The sequence below is a fragment of the Anopheles coustani genome, unplaced genomic scaffold, assembly GCF_943734705.1.
Source record: "Anopheles coustani unplaced genomic scaffold, idAnoCousDA_361_x.2 U_12, whole genome shotgun sequence".
Lineage (NCBI taxonomy): Eukaryota > Metazoa > Arthropoda > Insecta > Diptera > Culicidae > Anopheles > Anopheles coustani.
This window is the reverse complement of record NW_026525225.1, coordinates 50654-63971: the sequence shown is the minus strand read 5'-3', so window position 1 is coordinate 63971 and position 13318 is coordinate 50654. Positions and strand designations below refer to the sequence as shown.

General features: G+C 45.0%; 1 protein-coding gene and 1 pseudogene across 1 annotated transcript; one reads left to right on the top strand and one right to left on the bottom strand.

Moving 5' to 3' along the window:
• The first annotated feature begins 1993 nt into the window (after positions 1-1993).
• On the top strand, positions 1994-2863 carry LOC131271131 (uncharacterized; annotated as a pseudogene).
• A 237-nt stretch (positions 2864-3100) lies between these two features.
• Positions 3101-7110, bottom strand: LOC131271130 (uncharacterized). The gene is made up of 2 exons (XM_058272516.1): positions 3175-7110; positions 3101-3115 (listed from the first exon to the last, which is right to left on the bottom strand). Exons 1-2 carry the CDS (start codon positions 7108-7110, stop codon positions 3101-3103), a joined length of 3951 nt encoding a protein of 1316 aa, XP_058128499.1.
• Positions 7111-13318: the final 6208 nt, after the last annotated feature.

Here is a 13318-nt window from a genome sequence, read left to right as displayed (position 1 = left end):
AAAGTCACTTTAAGCACCTTCTAAACACCATTTTGCATCGTCTCATTCTCTTTAAAGTCACTTTAAGCACCTTCTAAACACCATTTTGCATCGTCTCATTCTCTTTAAAGTCACTTTAAGCACCTTCTAAACACCATTTTGCATCGTCTCATTCTCTTTAAAGTCACTTTAAGCACCTTCTTAACCTCATTTTGCATCGTCTCATTCTCTTTAAAGTCATTCTAAGCACCTTCTAAACACCATTTTGCATCGTCTCATTCTCTTTAAAGTCACTTTAAGCACCTTCTAAACCTCATTTTGCATCGTCTCATTCTCTTTAAAGTCACTTTAAGCACCTTCTAAACACCATTTTGCATCGTCTCATTCTCTTTAAAGTCACTTTAAGCACCTTCTTAACCTCATTTTGCATCGTCTCATTCTCTTTAAAGTCACTTTAAGCACCTTCTAAACACCATTTTGCATCGTCTCATTCTCTTTAAAGTCACTTTAAGCACCTTCTAAACACCATTTTGCATCGTCTCATTCTCTTTAAAGTCACTTTAAGCACCTTCTAAACACCATTTTGCATCGTCTCATTCTCTTTAAAGTCACTTTAAGCACCTTCTAAACACCATTTTGCTTCGTCTCATTCTCTTTAAAGTCACTTTAAGCACCTTCTAAACACCATTTTGCATCGTCTCATTCTCTTTAAAGTCACTTTAAGCACCTTCTAAACACCATTTTGCATCGTCTCATTCTCTTTAAAGTCACTTTAAGCACCTTTAAAACCTCATTTTGCATCGTCTCATTCTCTTTAAAGTCACTTTAAGCACCTTCTAAACCTCATTTTGCATCGTCTCATTCTCTTTAAAGTCACTTTAAGCACCTTCTAAACACCATTTTGCATCGTCTCATTCTCTTTAAAGTCACTTTAAGCACCTTCTAAACACCATTTTGCATCGTCTCATTCTCTTTAAAGTCACTTTAAGCACCTTCTAAACACCATTTTGCATCGTCTCATTCTCTTTAAAGTCACTTTAAGCACCTTCTAAACACCATTTTGCATCGTCTCATTCTCTTTAAAGTCACTTTAAGCACCTTCTAAACACCATTTTGCATCGTCTCATTCTCTTTAAAGTCACTTTAAGCACCTTCTAAACACCATTTTGCATCGTCTCATTCTCTTTAAAGTCACTTTAAGCACCTTCTAAACACCATTTTGCATCGTCTCATTCTCTTTAAAGTCACTTTAAGCACCTTCTAAACCTCATTTTGCATCGTCTCATTCTCTTTAAAGTCACTTTAAGCACCTTCTAAACACCATTTTGCATCGTCTCATTCTCTTTAAAGTCACTTTAAGCACCTTCTAAACACCATTTTGCATCGTCTCATTCTCTTTAAAGTCACTATTGCTGCACCTGGTGCGGCAAGGCGCTTTCTTTCTCCCGCCAAAGGAAAAAACAGTAATTTCTTGAAGCGACGAATTTTATTAGTCGTTTAAAAAATTCACACTGCACTTCTTGGCGGTCTGATAGCGAAAGAACGATCGCCCCCACTGCAACCGAACTTTTCGGCTTCACCACAGGTCATTTACCCAATCAGCTGACGCCGGTGCAACCCGGTAGCAACGACCTGTGGTCAGCCGGACGGTAGAGTGCGAGCGATCGTTCCTTCTCTTTCTCCAATCTCGTGCCATCTACCGGGATTTTGCGGGACCCAGCTTATCATCGAACCGTTACTTGATCGTTATCTCTGCTGTGCGTTATCTATCAAACGTCAATTTTGATAGCACAACAAAAACAACGATCAAGCAACACCGGCCCGCGTGTGACAGCCAGGTCAGCACTATTGTGGTTCGATGACAAGCCGGGCCAGCTTGACCGCCGGTCGTTCGAGCGTTTTTCCGGATGCGAGCTGCACATGTGCCCGACGCACTTCTCCGTCCCGGGATGTAATCGCCCTTGTGATCCGTCCTTTCGGCCAGCTTCCGCGCGGTAGGTTGTCGTCGACGACGATGACCACGTCTCCTTCGGCGAGGGGCAGCACCGGTTGGTGCCATTTGGTCCGCTTGGTGAGGGTGGGTAAGTACGTGGCTATCCACATTCGCCAGAACTGGTCTGCATAGCGCTGCGATGTTTTCCAGGAGTTCCGTAGCGCGGCTGTAGAGTCATCCGGTCGAACTATCGGTTTTGCTCCGGCCGATGAGCCTAGCAGGAAATGGTTTGGGGTGAGCGGGGCGTCTTCTTCCCTATCAACCGGAACTTCTGTCAACGGGCGCGCGTTCAGAATGCCCTCCACTTCGATCAGCCAGTTCTTAAACACCTCGTCGGTTGGCGTTCGAGTGAATTGGATCCCGTGAAGAGTCCTTTTAACGGATTGCACCAGTCTTTCCCAGGCCCCCCCAAAATGGGGCGCGGACGGTGGGTTAAAGTGCCAGGTTGTATAAGGGATGTCTGCGCCTTCTACCAGCTCTTCTTTACTAATTGATTTTACTGCTTCCAGCAGCTCCCGATTGGCCCCAACAAAGTTTGTGCCTCGGTCCGTGAAAAGCTCGTTTGGTGTTCCACGCCGCACCACGAAGTTCCGGATGGCTAGGATGCACGAGCTTGTGGAGAGCGAGTGAGCTACCTCAATATGCACGGCTCGTACAGTAAGGCAAGTAAATAACACGCCCCATCGTTTTTCCGTCCTTCGCCCAACTGCCACGTTGTAAGGCCCGAAAAAATCGATGCCGGTAAAGGTGAACGGGCTCGTGTACGGTGCCAATCTCGCCGCAGGTAGATCGGCCATCGGTGGAGTTTCTGGAAGTGCGTTTCGAACCTTACAGAAGGCGCAGTTTTTACGTACTCGGTGGCATGCCGTTCTCAAAGCTGGGATGTCGTAGCGCTGTCTAACTTCATTCATCACCGTTTGATGGTTAGCGTGCTTAAATTTCCGGTGGTAGTGGTCCACGATGAGATCTGTTACCTTTCCGGCTCTCGGTAGGATGATCGGCCTTTTGACGTTAGGGTCGGCGTACACGCAAGCGTCGATTCTTCCCTTGACTCTGAGGATACCGTCCTCATCCATATATGGGCTCCTCTGATACAGAACGCTGGTTTTAGGGAGGATTCGGCGTCTCTCACTTGGCGTTCGGCTGTCGAGTATTCGGCATTCCGATGGAAACGATCGACGTTGAGCATCTATGATGACTGCCTTTTCAGCTAGTAGCAGCTCAGCGGGTGTCAACGGCTCGATCCTCCGTGACGACGGGTTACGGGTGTTGTGGATGAACCGCCAGACGAAAGCAGCAGCACGGATCAGTCGCCACCAGCGCGAGAATCGTTCCACGTCGAACAGAGGTTCATAAGATTCGTGAATGGCAACTGTTTCTCGCTTCTCTTCATCTGTGGTTTCTGGAGCGGGGTGGGGGCTCGGCCAGTCACTTTCTGCTTGACTCAGGAAGGTGGGTCCGGTGAACCAGCTACTGCTCGATAGATGGTGCTTCAGCTTTGACCACTTTGTCCCTTCGTCCGCGACGTTGAGTTTTGTCGGAACCCAACGCCATTCGTCTGTATTGGTGGTTTCCGCAATTTCTCCCACTCTCTGCGCGACGAAGGTACTGTACCGTCGGTGATCAGAGTTTATCCAGCAGATCACGTCCTTTGAGTCCGTCCAAAAGACTCTCTCCGTGATTTTTTCGCGGTGTGCTTTAGCGATACTGGTGGCGATCCGGGTTCCAACAGTAGCCGCCTGCAGCTCCATACGAGGGACCGATGAATATTTCAGGGGGGCGACGCTCGTCTTGCCACCTACTAAGGCGACCTCTACTGTTCCTTCTTGTTCGAATCGGAAGTACGCCACAGCGGTAAATCCGTCTCGACCAGCGTCAACAAACACATGCAGCTGTATCTTGCACCTATTCAGCTGCACTAATTGCCGGTAGCACCGGGGAATTGACACGTCTTCTAGCTGAGGTAAGCAACCTAGCCACTCTTTCCACTTGTCGTCTAGTTCAGCTGGTATTTTCGTGTCCCATCCAATTTTGGTTCGCCAGATATCTTGGAGCAGCACCTTCAAGTAGAAAAGGAACCCGGCGATTATTCCCAATGGGTCGAATATCGACATTAGGACGCTCAACACCTGCCGCTTCGTAGGAACCGTAACTCCTTTCAAGAGCGCCTCGTCTCGTTTTGGCAGCTTGAAACGGAAGGTATCCGTTTCGATATCCCACCACATGCCAAGTACCTTTTGCGCGGACACTCTGTGCTCAAGGCTTAAGAGCTTTTCTTGAGTCTCGCATTCTCCAACAGCTGCGCGTACCTCGACTGAGTTTGACAACCAGTTATGCAAGCGGAACCCACCTTCACCGTGTACGTATTCCACATCACGACACAACTTCACTGCATCGGCAGCGTCCTCCAGGCTGGCTAACATATCGTCAACGTAATGTTCCTCCTGTATGCATTTTGCGGCGCGTGGAAACTGGTTGGCGAACCTGTCGGCGTTGGCATTTTTAACGTATTGAGCACAGCTTGGTGAGCAAGCGGCTCCGAACGTCATCCTAGTCATGACGTACTCGTCTGGGTCTGTTTGCTCGTTGCTCCACCGCCACAGGAACCGTTGGCTATGCTGATCCTCCTCTCTGATGCACACCTGGTGAAACATCTCGGTGATGTCGGCTGCCACTGCTACGCGATACTCCCGAAATTTCTGCAGGATGGTCGAAAGCGGTACGAGCAGGTCGGGTCCGGTGAGTAGGGTTGAGTTGAGCGATACTCCGTTAACGGCCGCCGCTGCGTCCCACACCACTCTCACTTTGTGCGGTTTATTCGGGTTAGTAACCGGGAAAATGGGCAAGTACCATTTCCTCGGGTGGCTTACTTTCTTTTCGGATTCCGATAGTTTCCTAACGTATCCTTTTTTTATATAATCATCTATTATCTGGTTCATGGATCCACGCAGTGTTTCGTCACGAACCATTCGCTTTTCCAGACAGTCTAGCCGGCGGAGAGCCATCGAACGATTGCCAGGCAGCTTTGTATCCTCGTAGCGCCACAGCAGACTAGTCACGTACCTCCCACCAATACGCTTCGTGTTAGCCTTAAGTTGGTTCAACGCTTGCTCGTCTGCCTTGGACCGCAGAGTTCGAGTCGCTCTTCCTTCTTCAAGTGCGAATGACCCCTTCATCGCTTCGTCGACTCGTTGTTCAAGGTCGTTACAGCTACAGGGGACGTGGTGAAGGAACAATGAGGTACTGTCACTTCCACGCGCGCTGGGTGCGCAGATGCCGGAAACTACCCAGCCAAGTCGGGTTTTTGTCGCTACCGGCTCGTGAGGGGCTCCTTCTACCGTTTTCAGGGGGCAGGAAAGACGGTAGTTATCGATACCGATAAGCAATCGAGGGGACTCCCATTGGTACGACTGCACCGGCACCCTCCTGAGATGCTGGTAGCGTGCTACTATTTCCCTTTCGTTGACGGTCTGCGGCGGTAGGGCCAGGCTGCGTACCGTGCGCACTGCTGGCAACTCGTGGCGCTTGCCTGCGCTTCCGGAGCCGGACACGGTGATGGAAAGTTCTGCTGAGCTTTCCTCCTCTCTCGTTTGTCCGCCGGTCCAGGAGAGGCAGAGCGGTTTGGGGGACCCTTTCAGGCCCAGTTCCTCCATCAACGTGTGTTCCATCAACGTTATTGAGGAGCCCTCGTCGAGACAGGCTAGGACGTCGACGCATTTCCCGTGCCCGTAGACCGTCACCGGCACGTAACGGAGCATCACGGTGGGTGCACCTGTTGAATGGAGGTTAAAGGACTTACGTTCCGATGGTACGGGATGGGCCGTAGCGCTGCCGGCAACTAACTTTGGAGCTTCATGTTCGCGCTGGTTGGGTTGACGTGCGCCATCATGCAGCGATCGATGGTGCTTCGCGGTGCATCCGTCCCTGCCGCATGGTTTAGAGTCCCTGCACGGTCCTTTGTGCATTTTCAAACACGATCGACAGTTTCCGTTACTTCGCACGTGGGTCCAACGCTGCGGCACCTCGAGCTGCCAATACCCCCAGCACTCCACCAGCGTTTTGCACCCGTCGTCGCAGATGCACGATACAGCGGTTTTCGGTGGCTTCGGCGTCACGTCGGAGGTTGTGTGCACGCTTACATGACGGGCGGCACGTTTTTCCACCGGCTGGGGTGAGGGTGACACTACGTGGAGGAGGGCACTTTTTAGCTGGCGCATAAAGATCCCGAACTCACCTAGCGTCTTCGACGGCTGCGACACGCAGTATCGTCCCCAGTCGATCTTAAGGTGCCAGGGTAGTAGCTCGACGAGCTCCCTTAGCACGGGTCCGTCGAAGCGATGCTCCGCTGCGCTCCCTCTCACTGTGGCGCAAATTTCTTCCACCGAAATGGCGAAGTCGAGGAGGCTGTCGAGGCGGTCTTCCTTCAGTGGCGGCGCGCGACGAATCTTTGCGAGCAGCGTGTCGATGAGATGCTCAGGCCTTCCGTACATCTCCTTGAGCGACGCCAGCGCCTCCTGCAAGTCCTCGGCCCGTCGCAGCCGACACTCTACAGCTTTCAACGCCCTTCCACTGAGCGCCTGTCTCAGCCTTATCACATTTTCACTGGGTGAGAAGCCGCATAAGTTTGTAGTTTCCTCGTAGGTGGCGAGGAAGGTTGGCCAATCTTCAAGCCGACCAGAGAAAGGCGGCAGTTCGCGGGGGACGGCCTGCCTCGCGGATAGCTGGCTCCGGGTGAGCTCGTGCACCGCCGTGGACCCGTACACCGGCGAGCCCGAATGGACGTTCCGGTAGGACGGGCTCGCTTCTGCCTGATTCCGGACAGCCTCACGAAACTCGAACGCCGTAGAGCTAGGGTGGACCAGTCTAGGTGGAGCGGTCGCGTTCGACGCGTTCTTGGCCACCATTTTATTTACTAACGAGTCGAAACAAGCCTCCATGAGGACGAGCACTTCCTCGACCGGATCCTTTTTCGCACTCGTTTGTTGCACGGGGGTCCCCTGCGATGAGCGAACTTCGCGGGCCCAGTTTTGCAACTCGGCCAGTGGCGTCATATTCGCACGCTGCGCCATCGAGGTCGGCTGCGTGAATCCGCTAGTCGTTGGCCGCGTGGGTCTGCTGGTCGATGGCGGCAGCGCCATCGGGGTTTCCGCACGCGCGGCGTGTTCGTCGTCGGCTGACGGTTGGGCTGCTCGCGACGGTCCTGCCCTGCACTCGTTGCAACACCACACTCCTCCGCCTTCCACTTCGTCTTCATTGATACAAGCGCAATGGAAGACTCTGGCACACGATTCGCAAATCACATAATCGTGACCTTTCTCTTGTCCACACACTGCACAGTGGTCCATCTTCAGAATTGTTTTTCGGTTGGACCGGCCACAATCACTCCCGACTTGTATCGAATAGCCCCGGCACGTCGAATTCCTCACTTGGCAGGATGGCTTCGATACGGAGTGGCAGCTTCGTCTTTTTGTTTCACTTGTTGCACTTCACTCGCGGAATTGCAATAATTGTGAATCGCAAAAAAATGTGAATTTTTTAATATTGCTGCACCTGGTGCGGCAAGGCGCTTTCTTTCTCCCGCCAAAGGAAAAAACAGTAATTTCTTGAAGCGACGAATTTTATTAGTCGTTTAAAAAATTCACACTGCACTTCTTGGCGGTCTGATAGCGAAAGAACGATCGCCCCCACTGCAACCGAACTTTTCGGCTTCACCACAGGTCATTTACCCAATCAGCTGACGCCGGTGCAACCCAGTAGCAACGACCTGTGGTCAGCCGGACGGTAGAGTGCGAGCGATCGTTCCTTCTCTTTCTCCAATCTCGTGCCATCTACCGGGATTTTGCGGGACCCAGCTTATCATCGAACCGTTACTTGATCGTTATCTCTGCTGTGCGTTATCTATCAAACGTCAATTTTGATAGCACAACAAAAACAACGATCAAGCAACAGTCACTTTAAGCACCTTCTAAACACCATTTTGCATCGTCTCATTCTCTTTAAAGTCACTTTAAGCACCTTCTAAACCTCATTTTGCATCGTCTCATTCTCTTTAAAGTCACTTTAAGCACCTTCTAAACACCATTTTGCATCGTCTCATTCTCTTTAAAGTCACTTTAAGCACCTTCTAAACCTCATTTTGCATCGTCTCATTCTCTTTAAAGTCACTTTAAGCACCTTCTAAACACCATTTTGCATCGTCTCATTCTCTTTAAAGTCACTTTAAGCACCTTCTTAACCTCATTTTGCATCGTCTCATTCTCTTTAAAGTCACTTTAAGCACCTTCTAAACACCATTTTGCATCGTCTCATTCTCTTTAAAGTCACTTTAAGCACCTTCTAAACACCATTTTGCATCGTCTCATTCTCTTTAAAGTCACTTTAAGCACCTTCTAAACACCATTTTGCATCGTCTCATTCTCTTTAAAGTCACTTTAAGCACCTTCTAAACACCATTTTGCATCGTCTCATTCTCTTTAAAGTCACTTTAAGCACCTTCTAAACCTCATTTTGCATCGTCTCATTCTCTTTAAAGTCACTTTAAGCACCTTCTAAACACCATTTTGCATCGTCTCATTCTCTTTAAAGTCACTTTAAGCACCTTCTAAACACCATTTTGCATCGTCTCATTCTCTTTAAAGTCACTTTAAGCACCTTCTAAACACCATTTTGCATCGTCTCATTCTCTTTAAAGTCACTTTAAGCACCTTCTAAACCTCATTTTGCATCGTCTCATTCTCTTTAAAGTCACTTTAAGCACCTTCTAAACACCATTTTGCATCGTCTCATTCTCTTTAAAGTCACTTTAAGCACCTTCTAAACACCATTTTGCATCGTCTCATTCTCTTTAAAGTCACTTTAAGCACCTTCTAAACACCATTTTGCATCGTCTCATTCTCTTTAAAGTCACTTTAAGCACCTTCTTAACCTCATTTTGCATCGTCTCATTCTCTTTAAAGTCACTTTAAGCACCTTCTAAACACCATTTTGCATCGTCTCATTCTCTTTAAAGTCACTTTAAGCACCTTCTAAACCTCATTTTGCATCGTCTCATTCTCTTTAAAGTCACTTTAAGCACCTTCTAAACACCATTTTGCATCGTCTCATTCTCTTTAAAGTCACTTTAAGCACCTTCTTAACCTCATTTTGCATCGTCTCATTCTCTTTAAAGTCACTTTAAGCACCTTCTAAACACCATTTTGCATCGTCTCATTCTCTTTAAAGTCACTTTAAGCACCTTCTAAACACCATTTTGCATCGTCTCATTCTCTTTAAAGTCACTTTAAGCACCTTCTAAACCTCATTTTGCATCGTCTCATTCTCTTTAAAGTCACTTTAAGCACCTTCTAAACACCATTTTGCATCGTCTCATTCTCTTTAAAGTCACTTTAAGCACCTTCTAAACACCATTTTGCATCGTCTCATTCTCTTTAAAGTCACTTTAAGCACCTTCTAAACCTCATTTTGCATCGTCTCATTCTCTTTAAAGTCACTTTAAGCACCTTCTAAACACCATTTTGCATCGTCTCATTCTCTTTAAAGTCACTTTAAGCACCTTCTATACACCATTTTGCATCGTCTCATTCTCTTTAAAGTCACTTTAAGCACCTTCTAAACACCATTTTGCATCGTCTCATTCTCTTTAAAGTCACTTTAAGCACCTTCTAAACACCATTTTGCATCGTCTCATTCTCTTTAAAGTCACTTTAAGCACCTTCTAAACACCATTTTGCATCGTCTCATTCTCTTTAAAGTCACTTTAAGCACCTTCTAAACACCATTTTGCTTCGTCTCATTCTCTTTAAAGTCACTTTAAGCACCTTCTAAACACCATTTTGCATCGTCTCATTCTCTTTAAAGTCACTTTAAGCACCTTCTTAACACCATTTTGCTTCGTCTCATTCTCTTTAAAGTCACTTTAAGCACCTTCTAAACACCATTTTGCATCGTCTCATTCTCTTTAAAGTCACTTTAAGCACCTTCTAAACCTCATTTTGCATCGTCTCATTCTCTTTAAAGTCACTTTAAGCACCTTCTAAACACCATTTTGCATCGTCTCATTCTCTTTAAAGTCACTTTAAGCACCTTCTAAACACCATTTTGCATCGTCTCATTCTCTTTAAAGTCACTTTAAGCACCTTCTAAACACCATTTTGCATCGTCTCATTCTCTTTAAAGTCACTTTAAGCACCTTCTATACACCATTTTGCATCGTCTCATTCTCTTTAAAGTCACTTTAAGCACCTTCTAAACACCATTTTGCATCGTCTCATTCTCTTTAAAGTCACTTTAAGCACCTTCTAAACCTCATTTTGCATCGTCTCATTCTCTTTAAAGTCACTTTAAGCACCTTCTAAACACCATTTTGCATCGTCTCATTCTCTTTAAAGTCACTTTAAGCACCTTCTAAACACCATTTTGCATCGTCTCATTCTCTTTAAAGTCACTTTAAGCACCTTCTTAACCTCATTTTGCATCGTCTCATTCTCTTTAAAGTCACTTTAAGCACCTTCTAAACCTCATTTTGCATCGTCTCATTCTCTTTAAAGTCACTTTAAGCACCTTCTAAACACCATTTTGCATCGTCTCATTCTCTTTAAAGTCACTTTAAGCACCTTATAAACACCATTTTGCATCGTCTCATTCTCTTTAAAGTCACTTTAAGCACCTTTAAAACCTCATTTTGCATCGTCTCATTCTCTTTAAAGTCACTTTAAGCACCTTCTAAACACCATTTTGCATCGTCTCATTCTCTTTAAAGTCATTTTAAGCACCTTCTAAACACCATTTTGCATCGTCTCATTTTCTTTAAAGTCACTTTAAGCACCTTCTAAACACAATTTTGCATCGTCTCATTCTCTTTAAAGTCACTTTAAGCACCTTCTAAACCTCATTTTGCATCGTCTCATTCTCTTTAAAGTCACTTTAAGCACCTTCTAAACACCATTTTGCATCGTCTCATTCTCTTTAAAGTCACTTTAAGCACCTTCTAAACACCATTTTGCATCGTCTCATTCTCTTTAAAGTCACTTTAAGCACCTTCTAAACACCATTTTGCATCGTCTCATTCTCTTTAAAGTCACTTTAAGCACCTTCTAAACACCATTTTGCTTCGTCTCATTCTCTTTAAAGTCACTTTAAGCACCTTCTAAACACCATTTTGCATCGTCTCATTCTCTTTAAAGTCACTTTAAGCACCTTCTAAACACCATTTTGCATCGTCTCATTCTCTTTAAAGTCACTTTAAGCACCTTCTTAACCTCATTTTGCATCGTCTCATTCTCTTTAAAGTCACTTTAAGCACCTTCTAAACACCATTTTGCATCGTCTCATTCTCTTTAAAGTCACTTTAAGCACCTTCTAAACCTCATTTTGCATCGTCTCATTCTCTTTAAAGTCACTTTAAGCACCTTCTAAACACCATTTTGCATCGTCTCATTCTCTTTAAAGTCACTTTAAGCACCTTCTAAACACCATTTTGCATCGTCTCATTCTCTTTAAAGTCACTTTAAGCACCTTCTAAACACCATTTTGCTTCGTCTCATTCTCTTTAAAGTCACTTTAAGCACCTTCTAAACACCATTTTGCATCGTCTCATTCTCTTTAAAGTCACTTTAAGCACCTTCTAAACACCATTTTGCATCGTCTCATTCTCTTTAAAGTCACTTTAAGCACCTTCTAAACACCATTTTGCATCGTCTCATTCTCTTTAAAGTCACTTTAAGCACCTTCTAAACACCATTTTGCATCGTCTCATTCTCTTTAAAGTCACTTTAAGCACCTTCTAAACACCATTTTGCATCGTCTCATTCTCTTTAAAGTCACTTTAAGCACCTTCTAAACACCATTTTGCATCGTCTCATTCTCTTTAAAGTCACTTTAAGCACCTTCTAAACACCATTTTGCATCGTCTTATTCTTTTTAAAGTCACTTTAAGCACCTTCTAAACACCATTTTGCATCGTCTCATTCTCTTTAAAGTCACTTTAAGCACCTTTAAAACCTCATTTTGCATCGTCTCATTCTCTTTAAAGTCACTTTAAGCACCTTCTAAACCTCATTTTGCATCGTCTCATTCTCTTTAAAGTCACTTTAAGCACCTTCTAAACACCATTTTGCATCGTCTCATTCTCTTTAAAGTCACTTTAAGCACCTTCTAAACACCATTTTGCATCGTCTCATTCTCTTTAAAGTCACTTTAAGCACCTTCTAAACACCATTTTGCATCGTCTCATTCTCTTTAAAGTCACTTTAAGCACCTTCTAAACACCATTTTGCATCGTCTCATTCTCTTTAAAGTCACTTTAAGCACCTTCTTAACCTCATTTTGCATCGTCTCATTCTCTTTAAAGTCACTTTAAGCACCTTCTAAACACCATTTTGCATCGTCTCATTCTCTTTAAAGTCACTTTAAGCACCTTCTAAACCTCATTTTGCATCGTCTCATTCTCTTTAAAGTCACTTTAAGCACCTTCTAAACACCATTTTGCATCGTCTCATTCTCTTTAAAGTCACTTTAAGCACCTTCTAAACACCATTTTGCATCGTCTCATTCTCTTTAAAGTCACTTTAAGCACCTTCTAAACACCATTTTGCTTCGTCTCATTCTCTTTAAAGTCACTTTAAGCACCTTCTAAACACCATTTTGCATCGTCTCATTCTCTTTAAAGTCACTTTAAGCACCTTCTAAACACCATTTTGCATCGTCTCATTCTCTTTAAAGTCACTTTAAGCACCTTCTAAACACCATTTTGCATCGTCTCATTCTCTTTAAAGTCACTTTAAGCACCTTCTAAACACCATTTTGCATCGTCTCATTCTCTTTAAAGTCACTTTAAGCACCTTCTAAACACCATTTTGCATCGTCTCATTCTCTTTAAAGTCACTTTAAGCACCTTCTAAACACCATTTTGCATCGTCTCATTCTCTTTAAAGTCACTTTAAGCACCTTCTAAACACCATTTTGCATCGTCTTATTCTTTTTAAAGTCACTTTAAGCACCTTCTAAACACCATTTTGCATCGTCTCATTCTCTTTAAAGTCACTTTAAGCACCTTTAAAACCTCATTTTGCATCGTCTCATTCTCTTTAAAGTCACTTTAAGCACCTTCTAAACCTCATTTTGCATCGTCTCATTCTCTTTAAAGTCACTTTAAGCACCTTCTAAACACCATTTTGCATCGTCTCATTCTCTTTAAAGTCACTTTAAGCACCTTCTAAACACCATTTTGCATCGTCTCATTCTCTTTAAAGTCACTTTAAGCACCTTCTAAACACTATTTTGCATCGTCTCATTCTCTTTAAAGTCACTTTAAGCACCTTCTAAACCTCATTTTGCATCGTCTCATTC

Coding starts and splice junctions, on each gene's coding strand:
- LOC131271130 (XM_058272516.1), bottom strand. CDS start 7,110: ATGGCGCTGCCGCCATCGACCAGCAGACCCACGCGGCCAACGACTAGC.